Below are 19,412 nucleotides of genomic sequence, written 5' to 3'. Positions count from 1 at the left end.
GAGAGAGAGAGAGAGAGAGAGAGAGAGAGAGAGAGAGAGAGATTCACGCTTTATAGGAGGCTCAACTTCTCAAGATTCTTCTTCTTCTTCTCTCTCTCTCTCTCTGTCTTTGTAGTAGTAGTAGTTTGCACAAATGCTTCTCTTCACGTTAAGAAAATATCTGACAAATCTCAAATCCCAAAATAATAAAAACAGTTTTTTTTAAAAAGGAAGTTGTCAAAGTAGATTTAATATTATTTTACTTTACTCGCATCAAAAACTTCATCATTACTATTTGTTATTATTATATGCTGAAAAATGAAAAAAAGTTAAGAGACGTTAAATAAATAATTATTAAGTAATGTATGTAATCCAAAAGATAAGTAGTATATGTAAAATAAAATTATAGAGTTAATCGAATCATTTTCTTTCTGATAATTGTTTTTTTTCGCCGTAAGGTTTTCTTTTACTTATTTTCGAAATTAAATTCAATAGCTAATATAAATTAAAATTATGACTTAGTTTAATTAGTTATTTAAAAAATAAAAAATATCATAAAATAGAACTAAAACAAATTTTATATTTGCTAAAAACACATCCAGTATTAGACAAATAACTCTTTAATTTTGGATTGAATTGACCCGATCAGTCCCAACCTTATTAGTCACACTATTAACAATTGACTTTTAAAAAAAAAAGATTTATCTTCAATACAGTTTATAGTTAACATAAACGTACGTAAATAGTTAATGAAACAATAATATAATAAATATCTGAGATGATCTTACATTTTTAAAATATATGTATATATGGCGAAACTAATGTAAAGAGATTCTCAAATGTATAAATCATTAGCCTGTGGAATGTATATTATATGGTTTACATATCTTAATACAGTCATTTTAAATTTCCGTATAAATTATATAACTAGTTTTGAAGTAAACCAACTATGTAAGAGTTTTTCTTCTTTCATAAATAATTTGATTAAAACTGTTCTATGTTTTTGTGAAATCCATCTTTTTACAAAGCATGGTTTCTAATGAAAGTCGGATTAATTAATATGTTTATAATTTATTTTGTATAAAAAAATATGTTGACCGGAAAATGACACAAATAGAGTAGTGCTTGTTGACCGGCAACTTAGGCAGATTGAGAGGCGGAGGGAGAGAACCTCTTTTCATGGTGCCGTTATTTTTGCATTACGCAAAGTCAAAGTGTCTTGGTAACTTTTCGTTTAAGCAGCCAATAAAAGTCATAACTCTGCATTTCTCTTCTCTCAAATAAATTGAACTAGTGGATAATTAGAGATCACATAAATAGTTTCTTTATCGATATTCTAGAGCATCTAGTTTTACAAATTATTCATGGACTTTTAACGAAATGAAATGTAAAGATAATTAAAGAAACGTAAGTCGATAATTTATAAAATCGAAAACATACAAAAAAGAAAAAGTAATACTAATAGAAAAGGTAAAATGTGGTTATGTTTGCAAACCATTGGAAAATGAAAACTGAGAACGAAGAGCATTTGAAGTAGAGATAGACTCACACGGTCTTTTAAATATAACATTTTCATATCAATTATTTAGTTTAATTATTTATTTAAATTTTTTAAAAAAATATTAAATCAACCATATGTTGTCATTTATATATGTAGTCTGTTATGGGTTCTCAAAAATTCTCTCTAAGAATCGATTCTCAATTTTTACTCTTATTTTTTATTATTTTATTATTTTTTTAATTAGTGAGAACTTTTTTGAGAACCCACTACTGCACATGCCCTAAAAATTGTTCATCGAAAGACTTGGTAATAAAAAAATTAATATATTGATGAGAGAAGAATAAGAGAAGAGAATCCTTCGTCAAATTGCTTAAATAAAAAGTGCTTCTCAGAAAAAAAAAATTAACAACTATCATTCTGTAATGGTTGTTAATGAATTACATATTACATACTAAAGATATAAGCTTAGGGAGAGAGGTATCTTGAGGCAAGCTATGTCACCAGGCAGTCCTAAAATTGCCCATCTCCTTGTTTTTGGATAGAAAGTAACCGGTCTCTGATTTGGAGGTCAAGTCTTCGGGCAAGTTGAGCAGAAGGAATAGCGGGTGTCCCATTTCGTCGATTGTTGCGTTCTATCCACACTGAATGGGCTGTAAGCTGAAAGCTGTATCGAAGTAGAAAAAGTTTGTCCTGACCCAGTGATGTATCCGTGAGCAGCGGGATGAAATGAGTCCATGAGTTTGTGTAGCGCGTCAGAAGCAACTTTGAGCTGAGACCCGACCAGACCTCCCTCGAGTAATGACAGGTAAAGAACAAGTGGTCCCTAGTTTCCATGACGTGATTGCAGAAGATGCACTGTGTTTGAGCTCCCACATTCCATTTCTGCATTTGGTCACCTGTTGAAAGGCGATTCTTAAGAGCAAGCCAAACCAGGAACGAGTATTTAGGTGTAGCATGCTTAAACCAAACTCCTCTATTCCAAGTGTTCTTCGTTTTTTGTTGTCTAATGGCCTCCCAAGTATCCTTTGTGCTAAAACTGGTCCGATAGCAGTCTCCCTTACCCTTCCAGAGCACAATAAACCGAAACATCAATAATCAACATTCGTAAAATAAAAATCATATGGTCACCACGTTTCTCTCTTTTGCGGTGTTCTGTACGGATGGAGACGAAGTGATGTTCTAGATCTCCGACAACAGATCTGAGCTCCTCTTTTCCTCCTCTTCCCATCTATTCTATGCTTTTCCCTGGATCTTAGCTAATTCGTCTTATCTACAATTTATATTTCTTTTCCTTCTCCAAGTACAGCTTTTATCAGAGCTGCTTCTCTCTCCTCTCAACCATTATGAAGCAGAAGAATCACTCTAGCATTATGCTAAGCCCTACAGATGTTTCTCTAGCAAAATGCTAAGTCATTTTCTTCACTTATTTGCCTTTGGCTCAAGGAAAACCTCACCTCTCTGTTTATGGAAGGAACAAGACATGTTTAATGATAAAAACTGCAATAATCCCCTTGGCTACTCTTACTTCCACCTTGTTTCCACCATGTTTTCTGGTGAGATCTCTCCTTACTCTGCTCTCTCCTTCTGCCGGTTATCCAATGCAAGTCTCAGATTGAAGGACTTTCTCACAGTTGTGAAGGAGCGCTTGAAAATTCTCAAATGGGGACTATATCCGCCTATCTATCTATGGTCCCTATCATCGGAACGGAGACCTCCTAACCTGAAGAAAGAGTCGTGGCCTATTCTTCATTCTTTTTCACTGGCCAGATCCTTCTCAATTTATGTCTCACTTGGTGTGAAGGGATGTCACAAAACCTTGTTCCAACTGCTGGTCCATCCCTATTTTGAAGCTAAATCTCGATCTGGTGAGCTCTTCACCAGTGGAAATGCCATATCGAATGTCAACCTCTTTAAGAAGGCCAGTTCTAGGGTCGGCGATGAAACATGTGATAACTTGGCTGATTCTGTCTCACCTTTCTCATCAGTCGAGCATCTGGAGCTAGTTGGTGAATTCAAGGGCTCCAACCTTAGACAGGAGAAACCCGAATATCAAAGTGATGCTCCCATCACTGGATTTCTCTAAATTAGTTAGAGAACAGAAGCTTCGACATGGTTCAACGCCGGATTGTCTCCAAAATTTTCAAGCTGATTCCTTTTGGTGGGCCTCTATTGCAAATTATTTGGCATGGGATAATAATGGAGTAAAGATGATGAGTTCAAAGCCCAATATCATTGGCCAATTTGTAATAACTTCCTCATTAAGTGAGAGATCATTTATACAATCCTCCTATAAGGAATACTTACTATTGCCATTACTAGAGCTCATAATCAATTGTTTCAAAGAAATTCCATGGGGTTTTATTCTCACTCTGGAACTAATAAATGAGGATAATTGCATGGAATTGTCAAGGGGCGAGAGCCAAATTGACTCGTCGTCGACTGCGTGAGATGTGTCGAATATACTCACCAGGTTTTTTATTTTCTGTCGAAAACCAAAAACAACAAATTTTATCTGCAAGACGAGCAAGTGGATTTAGGTTTTGATAACCTTCAAACTGTCGAGCCTGAGGGCACTAGCGGAGGTTTAGCTTTATTGTATTCGAATGATTTTTCGGTAAAGTTTTTGTTATTAGATGACCGATTAATCGATATCGAAACTATTATTAATGGAAATCGGGTCTATATGACATTTATTTATGGTGACCCTGTCCCTACAAATCGTGATTATGTTTTGGAAAGACTAATGCGTATCAGAGTTTCGAGATCCAAGCCTTGGTTTATTATTGGGGATTTCAACGAAATAACAGGGAATCATGAAAAAGAGGGGGGAACAAAAGATCAGAAGCCTCCTTTCTACCTTTTCGTGCTATGATTGATTCATGTGGGCTTATTGATTTCCCTTAACAAGAAAACCAATTTTCATGGATTGGTCAACGGTCAAATGGTAAGATTCGGTGTCTCTTGGATAGAGCCATGGGAAATGAAGAGTGGCACAATATATTTTCCCACACTAATGTGGAGTATATGAAGATGTGGGGTTTGGACCATCGCCCCCTCCTTGCATCTATTCTTACACATCCAAAAAAGTTTTTGAGAAGGTTTATGTTTAACAAGCGCTGGATAGACAAGCCAGGCCTCAAAGAGGCGGTGGTAGATGGATGGGGAGGGGAAGACAACTCTGTCGAACGATCCATCTTGAAAAAAATCCAAAATTATAAAAGAGCAATCCCCATTTGGAAGAAAAATAATCAAACAAACTCAGAAAAGTTGATTAAGGAACTTCAAGAAAAGATTGATGAGACATATGGAGATGATCAAGCATCATCGGAAACTCTCCTCAACCTAAAATGGCGGCTTTGCGAAGCTTATAGGGAAGAGGAGGCTTATTGACACCAAAAAAGTAGAGAACTTTGGCTTGTAGAAGGAGATAAAAATACAAAATTCTTTCATGCTTCCACAAAACAAAGGAGGGCAAAGAACCAGATCACCAACATCCTTAATCAACTTGGAGTCTGGGTTGACACAGAAGAAGGAATAGACAAAGTAGCGTGGAGTATTTTGACAATCTTTTTTCATCCTCGAATGCGAGCGACCCAACGTTGGCCATTAAAGATGTACCTACACTAGTCACACATGCTATGAACGAGCATCTCACGAAAGAAATCTTAGAAGAGGAGGTCAAACAAGCTTTGTTCTCCCTGAATCCGGGAAAGGCTCTAGGACCAGATGGGATGACTGCTTTATTCTTCCAAAAATTTTGGGAAACCATAAAAGGCGATCTCACTAAGATGGTGAAGAACTTCTTTAGCTCTGGAATTTTTGAGGGTAATCTAAATGAAACAAATATATGTTTAATCCCAAAAAGAGAACGACCTCGTGAAATGTCAAAATTTAGCCCTATTAGCCTTTGTAATGTGAGCTATAATGTGATCTCAAATATTTTGAGTTTATGACTCAAGAGGTTTCTGCCGGAACTTATTTCCGAGACCCAATCTGCATTTGTGGCAGGAAGATTAATCACATATAATATCCTCATTGCACAAGAAAATTTTCATGCCCTCCATTCTAACCAGGCCAATCGTAAGAAATTTATGGCAATTAAGACTGATATGAGTAAAGCTTATGATATGGTGGAATGAAATTTTCTAAGAGCTTTGATGGAAAAAATGGGGTTTGATCAAAAATGGGTGGACTGGATAATTCAATGCATTACTTCCGTCTACTACCGTATTTTGATCAATGGAGATCCCAAGGGACGGATTAGGCCAACACGGGGGATTCGTCAAGGGGACCCAATTTCCCCATATCTATTCATACTTTGTACAGCAGCGCTAATCGCTCAGATTAAGAATACCGAAAAAGAGGGGAAGATCCAGGGATTACGTACTTCGACCGCAAGCCCCTGGGTTTCTCACTTACTTTTTGCAGATGACAATTTATTCTTATTTAGAGCTGATCCTCATCAATGCAAGGAAATTATCGATATAATCCGCTTTTATGGGAAGGCATCCGAACAAGAAATTAACTTTTCTAAATCTTCCATCATGTTTGGAACCGAGGTCCCTTCCCATCACTACAACAAATATGTACATTGTTAACATGAGAGAAATGCTATAATATGTAATTCATAGGTTTTTCACAAACGCTATGTTAGGCCACTGTTATTGTAGGTACCACACATATATAGCGCATAATCCGTATGATATGGTATAATACATATAGTTTTATACCATAGCAGTAGAGAAATGCTTTGCTATCCCGCTTTTCAAATTTTTGAAAATTATGTTATAAGTCATTATACACGCTATGTTAGGTGATTCTACCATAGGGTTAGTTAACCGGTTTAATTTAGTTTTCGTTAGCAATCTGTTTATACTATAATATATTATATTATAGCGGTTTTTAAAAAAAAAATTATGTGATCACTCATTATGACTGCTCTGATAGATGAATGATTCTAATATAACAAGATTTTAGATGTGATTATAAGTGTTTTGAGGACATTGGTTTCTTGATATCTTGAAATTGACCCGAAACCTGTATTATTGAATCCCCTAATTCACCATTTGATAATTCACAATCCAACATAATACATAATACAAAAGACAAATTTTAAATCCATAAGGAAGAAGATAAAAAACAAATCCATAAGAAAGAATATAAGTCTGAAGTAGGAGACAGTAAACCTCATGGTTAATTTAAGACATGATGATCACTTTGTCCTCTGGCCATGCAATGACTGTGCCAAGGGTATCTTCCATCATCTCGATTTCTTCTGATGGCCTCCAAACTGCTGCATCGCTTACCTTGACAATATCTACCCACACTTTAACTGCATTAGAACCCAAACTAACAAAGTGAACCTTTTGGTCTGGATCGTTTGTTGCCCATCGTCCTTCAGCAACAAACAGCTTCTTTCCGGTAATATCCATCAGTCTGCACTTCTTATTTTCCTTTGAGACAACTTCATTGATACGCTGCAATGCCAAATAATATAAACCGAACCAACAATCATATGACTTGACAGATTCAACTTCATGACATATCCAAAACATTTACTTGAGATTCCAGGAGAAGAGACTGTGAATGCGGTAGAGTTTTCTTAATTGGAGAGCTTGGACCTGTTGCATCCTCAATAGGTGATTTAGAACATGTTGCTGCAGATTTTTCCCCTGCTGTTGATGTAGAACCTAGATGGTATATTAGTTGATGGAGAATTTTGTATAGGAGAACTCTCGCCATTATGACGAACAACTTTATGGGAAGGCCATGCTACATAAGTCATCAAACAATCCTCTAGGTATATTGTGTCCATTGTAGGCCTCCATATGAACGTGTCAGGTTGACATACTGAATCCACGAATACTTTAACAGCTTTTGCCCAATAGGAAGACCATTAACTAATTCAGATGGTTCTTGTGTGTGCCAACGACCCTCAACAACAATCAATTCATCCGTAGACAAATCCAGTAGTTGACATTTGTTCAGGGAACTTCCATTTAGGCCCTGACACAATTCCAATAAGAATATAGTAAAGGACAATACATTTTACCCTTGACACAATGTCTTCTATTTGGACCTCTTTATCCAAAAGAACACATTTAGCTGCAGGCCATGCAATCATCTGTCCAACAGCTTCCTCAATAGTAAACATTTTAGTTGTAGGTCTCCAGAGGAATGCATCTGGTTTCGTAGCAGATTCAACCAACATTTTCAGATCCGTAGGGCCTAGACGAGAGTCATTCACTATGTCATCAGGATCAGAAGAAAAAATACGCCTCTCAGCAATGTTTTCATCAGTATCAGACCAATCAACCAACACACACCTAGAGTGTGATTTTTTGTTTACACTCTACAAATTGTGAAGTCGAAAATAAACATAAGTTAGAAATTTAAATAAGAAGAAGGAATAACTGATCATATATAATAAGAATAAGGAATCACTTACTTTTGGAGCTGAGTTTTCACCAATTTCAGGCTCTAGTCCCTGTAATTTAAGAAAGCAATGTCAAATTCCATTTAATAAATTAGCTGGTTAATGAATACTTTGAGAATTGTCAAAGTAACTAACCTGCTTCTTTAAATCCATAATTTCATTTTGCAATTGATTGACCTGCTTTCAAAGTAACTGAACTTGCTTCTCTTGCATGTCAGCCATACATTTGTTCTTAATTTGGAAACAAGCTAATTTGGTCTTACTCATGCCTCTACCCATTGCCCTCAGCATACCAGGATTGTTAGGTCCCAAAAGCTGGGAGAGATGATCTACATATGGATTTGTTGTACTTGTTGGACCATCAATACTAACCAGTTCAGCTGCCTTTTTCTGGATAAGAGGAAATACAGTGTCAGATGTCAATAATGGTAACAAAATGATTCAGCCACATGCCAATTTGGAACTTACAATCTTTTCTTCGACATTCGTATTAACTGGTGTACCATCCTATTTGGTATGCGACTTGACCCAGACCTTTAGCCTTGTCACTTTAGATGAATCCTCGCTTTCAACTTTCTGTGGAAAAAGCAATAATCTAGGTAGATATTACCAGATCAAACAACAGAGATGGTAGTATGCTTACCATTTCTTCCGTAAGTCTGACCATTCCTTTACGACTAGTAGTGTGAGGGATCTGTTTCTTCCTCCTTTCTTTAGCCGTGTCACTCACAACCTAACATTTAAACATGTTAATAACCATCACTCAAACTTACATAATTTAAAGTCAATACCTTAAAGGCTTGGCTAGTTTTAGTTTTCATTGGGCTCAGATTCATGCTCTGTTGGTTATTCGTAGCCTCATTAAGTTGCCTGACAATGTGTGACTTGTATGCCTTCCACATATTTCCCATCTGCTTCAGCACATCAATCCTTTGAAACTCTTCATCAAGCTCATATCTTGCCTGCACTCAGTTACCATTAACATGTAATTATTAAAATTAACATGTTACAACATTTTTATACCCCATATCAAAGCTCTTCAGAAATTTCTTACATCATAAAATGACGTGTGAAGCACATTATCCTCGGGCAACATGTTTGGCAATGTCTCCAGCAGTACATTGAAGCTCTTGTCGGACCAGCCATTATGTGTTTTAAGCCTGAACAAAGACACAATAGCCGCCGATAGCTTGCTGTGGTTTGAACAACTTTGATATAATGGCGTTCTAGCATCTGCAAGCTTTGCAAGGAACTCATCTTCTCTCTTGTCCTCACCCTCTGCAATCTCAACTAAGTCACCATCTGCAATCTTACCTAAGTCACCCTTACCCTTACTCGCCAACTCTTTTTCAGAATATTCAGCTGCTTTATATACTCAAAAATTTCCTCATTCCACTGATTTAGTTTGCTATCACCATCGACCACTAAGTTCACGTCTCCATGATGATACCAATCATTTTGCAGCTTGTAAGCCTCATCCACCCCCTAGTTACAAGATGATCAACCACGTCACTGCCTGATATGCGTTCTACATTGCGACAATCTTTGCAGGGACATATCATAATATCAATGTTTCCTAACCCCACAGTCACATCCCGTAAAAATTTCCGAGCGCCTCTCTCATATCCAGGATCGACTCTTCAATGAATAAGAAATGGAACAGAATAAAGAACTGGGGAAAGTATCCAAACTCCAGCTGAAACCTAACCTATATAAATTAATTCCTTACCTGCATAGAAGCACTCATGCCTTGTCCAACATTATATGTTCTAAGCTTAATTAAAACCTTATAACAACATTTCAAACCAAAGCAACATTAAAAAAGTGTTCCAGATAAGTAAATAGCTTAATTACCAATGCAAATACGCTAATATCATCTCTATTGCACAACAAAACAATTACAGCCACAAAACAATTACAGCCAGAAATCAATTACATTCACAAAACAAAAAAAAAACCAAAATAAAACAACAACAGTCACAACCAAAGAATAACCATAAAATTTGGTCGAAAGGGACTAACCTGCACTGTTGAGTACACCAAAAGCGAGCTTCAGTTCCCCAATGGCAGCAACCACAAACACTTGACAAATAACAAAACATATCCAATTAGATATGCATGCTTCAATAAGCTTTGGAAATTTGAAAATTATTAAAATCCCTAATTTGAATCAAATCTCTAATTCTCATAATCCGAAATTTGAATCAAATCCCTAATTTGAAAATCCACAAAATCTCTAATTTGGATCAAATCTCAGATCGATGCTCATAAACCCTAAAATTGATAATTTCAATCCTGAGAGTAAGAAGAAAGAAGGAAATTAGAGTAAAGAAGAAAGACATGCCTTCGATTTGAGCTCACTGACGGCTGGGCTGGAGAATGTGTCTGCGGAGGAGCACGAATGTATGGCCGGCGACAATATTAGGGATTTGTCGTAAAAATAGAAGAGAATCTCAGAGAAATTAGGAGTGTGATGTTTTGCTGTTTTGCTAGAGAGTGTTAGGTTTTGCTTGGGAGTGTTGTTTTGTTCGACAGTTTTAGGTTTAGTGAACAAATGTTAGGCGCTTAAGTGAAATAATTCGGCTCAGGGTTGGCGGAATATGATTTTTCAGATTCCCGCTTAAGGATTTTATAGCATAGCGTTTATATTGAACTATTACAAAGTGACCAAAAAAATTAATCATCTTTTATAGCAGTTCATGAAAATGTGATATCCTCTACTGCTATCAATGTAGATTTTTGTTGTAGTGCATATACGACAAGAGATCAAATCTATTGTTGGGATATCACAAGAAGGAGGCATGGGTAAATACTTGGGTCTTCCCGAGAAGATTCACGGATCAAAGGCACAAGTCTTTGCCTTCGTGAGGGATAAACTCCACAAGAGGGTAGACTTATGGACTTCAAAATCCATATCCAAAGGAGGCAAGGAAATCCTGATAAAATCAGTTGCACAAGCAATTCCGACATATGTAATGTCCTGTTTTCTCTTACCAAAAGCTATTTGCTCAAAATTAAGTAGTGCCATTGCCGATTTTTGGTGGAGCAATAAAGCAGATAGTAAAGGATTACATTGGATCTCATGGGAGCAAATGTGTACTCAACTGTCGGAAGGCTGGCTAGGCTTTCGAACACTAGAAGAATTTAATCTTGCCTGATTGGCAAAGCAGGTATGAAGATTACTCATATATCCAGATTCTCTCCTTAGTCGAGTTCTTAAAGGGAGATAGTTTTGATACTGTAGTCCATTAGAGATACATGTATGACCTTCATTTGGTTGGAGGAGCATGTTGGCAGCAAAACATGTTCTCTCGTACAGAATCCGTAAGACCATAAGCTCGGGGTTCAACACGTGCATCTGGACTGAACCATGGATCCTAGATACGCCAGCGCGACCGCCACAAGAATTAAATAATGAGAGAAATCCCTTGATTTGTGTTAACACCTTGATTGATTTCAACACAAAAAAGTGGAAAATGAAGCGTCTTCGGGAACTTTTCCCCCCGAAAGAAATTACCATTATTTTGGGAATTAAACAGAGCTTAAATGCCTCGAGGGATGGATATTCGTGGACCCTGACAAAGTATGGGAATTATACTTTTAAGTCTGGATACGAAGTCGCGAGAGCTATCTCTCGCCCTGTTTGCGACCTCCCTCCTCAGGGACCTAGTTTTACGACACTCAAGGCGCAAGCATGGAAGTTAAAAACATCACGAAAGCTGAAGCATTTCGTGTGGCAATGTGTGACTGGGTGCTTGGCAACTTGCCAACACTTGCATTATCGCCATATTGGTAGAGATAAGAATTTTCCTAGATGTGGAGTGGAAGAGGAAACTATAAATCATATGCTATTTGAATGCCCCCCAGCACGTCAAGTGTGAGCTTTATCGACAATCCCTATCCATCTTATGGTGTTTCCCTCATCTTCTCTATATAGCAACCTCGATTTTCTTTATGGGTGCGATAGAGACTATGGTGCACTTGATCAAAATCTGCGTACATTCCCTTGAGTGATGTAGTACATTTGGAAGGCAAGAAACAAGAAAGTGTTTGAAAATATTTATGAGTCTCCGTAAGATACAGCGGAGAAAGCTATCCAAGAAGAAGAAGTTTGGAGAAGAGCAAATAATAGAGACTTAGCACAACGATAGTAGAAGCAGGCGCACCTCTAACCCCAATTCCACAAGAATCTCTTGTCTGCTTTATAAACGGATCTTGGCATAAAGAGGTGGATAGGAGTGGCCATGGTTGGATTGCGTTTATCGGTGACAGAATCCTGCACATGGGGCTAAAAAAATCGCGTAGAAGCCTATCCTCTTTACATGCAGAGTTAGATACCCTTATTTGGGCTATGGAGTGCTTATTAGCGTTGGGCTTGGATACAACTCTTTTTGCTACAGATTGTTCAGACCTCCTAAGGATGACGTCTAATATCAATGATTGGCCGACTTTTTCATCAGAATTGAAGGATTTTACTCATTTCAGAGATAGATTTGCTAATTTTAGTATTAGATATATTCCTCGAGAGGATAATATCCATGCAGATAAACTTGCAAAATGTGCAAGAACACGAAGTTTCTGTTTTTTTCCATGTAAACTCGTCTGTACTTAACTAACTCTCTCTCGAAGCGAGTCATCTCCGATAACTTAATATAAGAGGTTTGATTGTAAAAAAAATATAATTAGAATAATTTTTTATTTTTTTAAAGCAACTTTTCAGGGTTTTGAAGTTAGTCTAAGGCCAACTATACTATAGGCCTATGGCCCAAAACTAGTCAGCAAAGGAAAAAGATAGTACTATACGTATACCCGAAAATTCTCAATTACCTTCATTTACACAACTGAGCAAACGTCACGCATTTGTCTCAATACTTCAAAGTTCAAACATGTACAAACTCTTAAAATCTTCCACTCAAGGGAGCAAGAGAGAAGTCGTCTTGTTCATCATTTCTTCTTCGCCACTTACTTACTCTTTGTAAATTTTTATTTTTTAAAAGTTACTTATTATTTTTGGTAATCTAGTACTATTAATATAAATACATCACGTGTTATTTTTGTATAATTTAGCTTTTATCTATTAAGATGATATAAGTATAATAAATACCTGATTATATTGTACTGGAAAGTAGAGTAAATTAGGTTTAATCTGGTTTTTTTAAAAGTTGCCAAATAATTATATTTATGTATGTACTAATCTAGTAAAATCATAATATGCAGATCTTAATCTAGTATTAAGCATTTTTAGGAACTAAATAACATAAAAGTAACAAAAATAGCCAGTAAAGTGTTTTTTTAAAGACCCTACTTGAAACTTGTGTTCTTCCGATGAAAATGTTCTAAAAACATTCTAGACAGTCGTTTAAGACCCGTCTAAGCACTAGGTGCTAGATGTTTATGTACGCTTAGACGGCTGCATTAGTTATCTTAAATAATATGAATCTTGTTTTAATGTATTTTATATTCAATTTTCAACTATAATTTTAAACATTTATATGTTGATTGATATATATTAAGAAATATTTTTCTCTAATTTTTCTTTACGATTTAATATTCTTATTTTCTTAATATATAGTTATATAAATCTTTTTATCTATAATATCATATTTATAATATTTTATTATGTAACGTTTTAACAGTCTAAACTCGCTTAAATTCCAACTAAACGTTTTAGGTACTGGATTACCGCTTACCTCTTTCTTGAATATTAACATATTTTGCTTTTATTAGAAGAATAAAATCCTTCGGAATTTACACAATCACTAGAAATAACTTGAAACAATCCAAATTTAAGTATTGGTCAAGATTGAGTGCTGAAAATGGGTAGTGTTCTATGGCTGATACTGATGAGCTTATTTGGCTTAAGCAGTTGCTATTGGATCTTAAAGTCAAGACTACTCAGTTTATTATTATGCATTGTGACAATCAGACTGCTACGACAAATTTGGAGATTGCGCCCAAAACTATCTTATCTTCAAAAAGCCATAAACAAGACCAGTTAAGCTGTTGAAATTGCTACAACTGCCGTGAAAAGAACGGTTAGGAACAACAACACAGGGGCTATCGAATATGCTACATCTATGGGCTTTTCCAAGGTTATCTACAAGTAGATTCACTTGTTCTAAACAACGTTTTACATGGCAAATAAGAAAATTAAGCATCACCAACATCTGCAAGGATCTTCTAGCTATTGGACAACAAAAACTACACTGTCATCAGTTCAAGCATGTAAACCGAGATTCTAGTCCCGCAGCACATTTATTAACAAAGGATCCATTTATCCAACTTCCCATTTGCTTCGAATTGTATTGCAATTCCTATTTGGTTAACTGATATATTATTGTATCGGGACAATGTAATTGCACATCAGATCAATATATTCAGCTTTGCTAGAAAAACCAAAAAATATCAATAACTATGTTTTAATGAAGTCATTACTAATACAAATGTCCATTGGCTTTAAACTCCAAAAAATAAGTAATATAGGAATGAACTTTGTCCATTTTTTCTTCCGTTTAGAATAAAGAATTATGAAAAGAAAAAAAAAATGTATAAAAGCTACGATAATTTAGTGGAATTATTGGTAAAGCAAAGGGAAGGGCTATGATGATTAGTTTTTTTGTGTTGATTGATAAGTTTGATGAAGACATCAATCTCGCAGGCAATCCTTAAGGCTCCTTCGTACGAGTGTCCGAATTCTTCCTCAGACAACCTTAGAAGATCCTCAAACATTGGGTGGTTTAGCAAATTAGCCTCAACCTCTAGCTTGCATTGACTCTCTTTATCTTTACCTACGTAAACCCGAACTCTCCCTTCCTCTGGTAATGCCGATGTTCTCGGAGACACATAGTTCTTGGCTCCGCACCATAGTAGCTTCTTCACCAAGCTTCTCATTCTCTTCTGACTGGTTGGTATTAAATTTCTGACTTTGTTTTTTTTTTTTTCTCCTCTCTTAGAAGTTGTTAATGTGTGTTTTTCGTTTGTAATTTGTAAGATAACAATATTGTGGATATACACATTTATATATGTATACACGTTGTTGGGTTTACGTAGTGAACAAGAAAAAAAAGTAGAAAGGTCTAACGTTTTTATGAAGAAGCTTCGGAGAATCAGATCGTTTGTCGCACCGACTCTAATTTACTCGGCTTGCAGCTGAATAAGCTAAGCCAAACCGGTGGTTTAGTATTGGCATATATTTTACCAATTTGCACAATTCAAACCACGACACAATAGATGAAAATACAAACTAATAGTAATAGAGTAGCAAGATTATGTTGAAGTTACGAGATCTTCGGGAATAAAGAGTTTAAAATACCAATTTGATCGACTGTGAAATTTGGTTAACTTGTCGAACCATTGATCCTGAGCCGACTCGACTCGAGTCGAGAATAGAAAGATTCTGAAAGCCAGCGATTTGGCAGAAAGGAATGGAGGTGACTAAACGTGGTTCTTTCTTTAATAATATGATCATTTTTTTATATACCATCTCTAGAATGGGTTTATATTTTAGTCTATTATAATTATCATCCCAACTTGTTCGGAAAAATTTTATTATTTTATCATAGCTGGATTATTATATGTATTTTTGCTATATCTTATATAATGATTGCACCATGTTATACCCATGAATTGACTTAGGCGAAGCCTCTTATTTGCGTAATTGATAAACAGATTTTGAAAAACGGACTTCGTTTACCATTGAACATTTTTCTAATAAGTTTGTGGTTTTGCAAAATAGAAAAAAAAAGTGATAAGTGCTGTTTTGGGAAGAGAAATAAGGTATGGACTGCATTTAAAAACCAAAACAAGTTTTATCTAGCGGTTTTACAAATTACGCACTTGGTTATATATACTTTTAATTTTTAATTTTTGTTATTGTTAAAATATTATATATCTATTAATTTTCTTTCATTAGTATAAACTTCTATGATAGATATATAAGTTCTATCTATTAATTAGAGATATTAGGTTTTATACAGTTATGTTTACTTATGTTAGATATATTTTGTATAAAAAATCTATTTACAAAATCTATGAAATATATTACAATTATACCTTATGTTAAATATATATATATATATATAATTATTAATACAAAATAAATTGAAATATATAATTATACTAGTTATTAATAAAATAATATGAAATCTGCACTCCAAATAGTTTTTCACCAATCAAAAGTTATTTTGTACCGCTTATTTTGCATTAACCGCACTTGTCCTGCAAATATATTTGTCCCGCACGTACCGCAGTTGAACCATACCGCACTAGCAAATTCTTTATCCCGCACTACTAAATCCGCGGTTACTATTCCGACCCTTAGTTTTCAAAATAATTCAATATTGGTTCGTGTACTTTTGTAAAATTTGTAATTTTATTTTATTGTAGCTTTAGAAAAAGTAGTTATTTGTATTTTTTGTCCTATAAAAATAAAATTGTTTTTGTTTTTAATTTGTTTTTTGTACATCTCTTGAAATTGAAAAGTTTAAATATGAACACCCTATGTATAAAATCTTAATAATATCCCATCAAATAAGATATGTGGATGAACAATATGTTATAATTAATTAGAAAGTTAAGGACATAAATTCCAAGGGATTAGACCTTTTAGCCAGCAGATTTAGGGCTAAATGTAAGGTGTTGTTTGAGCACAAGTCAACAATAATGATATCATAACTTGGTAATCTTATTCTTAGTCTTCCTATAAGGAAGTCAAGAGAGGAGAGATGTCTTTCTATTTGGATCTTGTAAAGAAAACGATCAAGCCTCTAGTTTAGGGTTAATTTGCTTTTTTTAGGTGGATCTCGTGGGGCAAAGAAACAAAGGACAAGTTTTATCACCTTTTTACAATAATAATAAAAATTTTTGATAGTAAAATATTAAATCTTGAAATTTAAGAGTTACAAAAAGACGTAAAGCTGGACTTGGAGCGTCAGATTCGTCTCCCCTTCCTGTGTCTATGAAAAAGAATGGGAGTGTTTGAAGATGCTTGCATACGTTAGTCAACGTGGAACCGCGTCTTACGCGGACAATTCGTTTTTTTTCTTTTTTTTTTTTGATTCGAATAATATTGTAATTATTATTTTATATCCAATCACCAATCCATTCATTTGATTATAATCACATATATAGCATTTATTTCGATGATGAAGCAAGTGTCAGAGACCAATCCCCGATTCCATGTGGCTTCTACTTACTTTTTTCTGCCAATTTGGAACTTTAACGGTTGTCTATCTCTCCTGGACTGAACCACCACCAGTGTGGATATGATTCTATTTCTAGTCGATGGTTTATTGTTATAAGACGACGAAGTGGTGCATGTCTATATTATTGAGAATCAATCGTCCAAATCGTGTCTGCATGTAATGATATTATAATTGTATTTATGAATGACACTTATATATATACTATTATTTTATAGAAAAACAAATACAACAAAAATGGATTTTATCAAGGTTGAAAGTGAGATGCTAGTTTCCTTCCCCATTATGGATGTTATTGTTGATACTAAGTCGCAATAATAATATTAATACGGAAATTTGGAGGTAAGAGCGGAGCTGGTCCTTTTATTAACATTGAGATGAAATAAAAGTTTACAAGAAATGTATTATGCGCGACGATATAGATCCATCGAGCCAAAGACTTTGCGTACAAGACGAAAGAAACAACAAACAAAATGCTAAGCGAAGATAATACGATTTAGTTATTTGTTTTGTTCTCTCTGATTGCCCTTTTTCGGATCCCCTACTTGATAGTGACCTTTGGTATTTATAGTGAACCGTTGACATTAAATCTCTTACGTCCCTTTTGCAAATTACAATTTTACCCCTCGTGCTTGATGCCCAAATTAATAACCTAAGGCCTTCTTGAGTGTTGAGCGCAGAGCCCATATCCAACAAAGATCCCTCCAAGTCCGTTGCGCGATGACTTTCTTGAGCTTGGTAGGCACGATTTTGAGTCTCTAGATTCGTCATCTCGACGCGGAACAAAAGATTTATTGGAGATTAGCAGATTTTTGGAGTTTACAACTTTCCTCAATGGGCAGTGCGTTGCGCATGTTTTTCAAGACATATGGAGAGTCTCGGGATAAGTTATGCGCTGGGCACATCTTTCTAGGCATCCGAATAATCTCATAATGAATAGTGCTCTAGGCAAGTCTTTCGAGGTATCCAAATAGTCTCGGGACGAATAGTTCTCTAGGCACATTTTTTGAGACATCCGGAGAGTCTCAGGATGAATAGTGCTCTGGACACGTCTTTCATGGCATCCGGAGATTCTTGGGATGAATAGTGCTATGGGCACATTTTTCGAGGCATCCAAAGAGTCTCTGTATGAATAGTGCTGTGGATAGGTTTTTTTGAGACATCCAGATAATTCGTTGATGAATAGTGCGTTGTGCACGTTTCACGAATCGTGATGGGTTTTTGTGGGAGTTTTGCTTGTTTTGCATGTTTTCCAGAGACACCGAAGGTGTTTAGAGCTTGTAAACTTGGTAATTCGTTTTTACCTCGGCTAACACGTTGGGCCCCCTCCTATATATATGTCTCTATGACTTCGTCTTTACCTTTCACTTTCTACTTTCCTCCAAAAAGTATACTTCTTTCTCTACCTTCTCTGCTTTTTTTTTTTTTTAGTTGTGTGGTCCTCCACCGTCATCCTGTCTTCCGCCAGACATGCCCCGCGCATAGCCGTGTCTCAGCCTTGCTATTATGCCGTGGCACCACCGCTTCTATCTTCTCTGGTGGGGCGTCTAAGTCAAGATCCACCATCTTCACCTCCTTTTTGCTAGACGCACCCAACTCTTTTGTCGCCCGTGCGCTGCCCTATATTCATGCTGTTCCTCTGGATCTGTTATCTTGTAGAGGATAAATCAGTTAACGCCTTGACATGCCATGGCCTTGTTCCCGCTATATCTGGCCGAGACAGTGAGGCGTCTCGGTCCATCCGCTGCTTGCCACGCCAAGACGCCGCAGATCTATGGCGTCGAGCTCCGGTGCGTCCCTCGGTCTATGGTGCGCCTTCCCTACAGATCGCGAGAATGGATTAAGACGGAGGCGTGTGAAGGTTGAAGGTGCGCCCGTCTTGGTATAGTGGTGTGCGGGCGAGGAGCATGTTAACCTGAGGCTCGTGCTGGTAACAACAAATAGGTCTTGGCGCGACGACTCACTTGCACGATGTTGGTACAGAGTTTGCAAGACGATGGTGGGATAGGTGAAGGCGTGTAGGGCTTGACGTGGTTGAGAACGTGCACGCGCGTCGATGTGGAGGCATGTACCGGCCAAGTTTTGGTGGTGTGCTAGTCGCGGCTAGGGAAACATAGAGGCGCGTACGATCCTGAAGGTTACATGTAACGACCCGCGCTGGGTGAACCAGCGGTACGCACGCGGTACGGGTAGTGTTATTGGTAGCAATACGTATGGCGGAACACGTAGCGATGAACGGTGGTACAGTCAGACACTGAACATGGGTTCGATAGGTTAAAGGGATCCGAATGATAAT

The 19,412-nt window shown here is 36.4% G+C and overlaps 1 protein-coding gene across 1 annotated transcript; it reads right to left on the bottom strand.

Moving 5' to 3' along the window:
- On the bottom strand, positions 14,310–14,886 carry LOC109127549 (auxin-responsive protein SAUR15-like). Its single transcript, XM_019232495.1, has one exon. It carries the CDS (start codon positions 14,805–14,807, stop codon positions 14,472–14,474), a length of 336 nt encoding a protein of 111 aa, XP_019088040.1. The 5' UTR covers positions 14,808–14,886; the 3' UTR covers positions 14,310–14,471.

The sequence above is a fragment of the Camelina sativa genome, chromosome 11 (genome assembly GCF_000633955.1).
Source record: "Camelina sativa cultivar DH55 chromosome 11, Cs, whole genome shotgun sequence".
NCBI classification, from domain to species: Eukaryota; Viridiplantae; Streptophyta; class Magnoliopsida; order Brassicales; family Brassicaceae; genus Camelina; species Camelina sativa.
Note: the sequence above shows the minus strand (reverse complement) of the source record. Positions and strands in the feature narration are given on the sequence as shown.

Coding starts and splice junctions, on each gene's coding strand:
- LOC109127549 (XM_019232495.1), bottom strand. CDS start 14,807: ATGAGAAGCTTGGTGAAGAAGCTACTATGGTGCGGAGCCAAGAACTAT.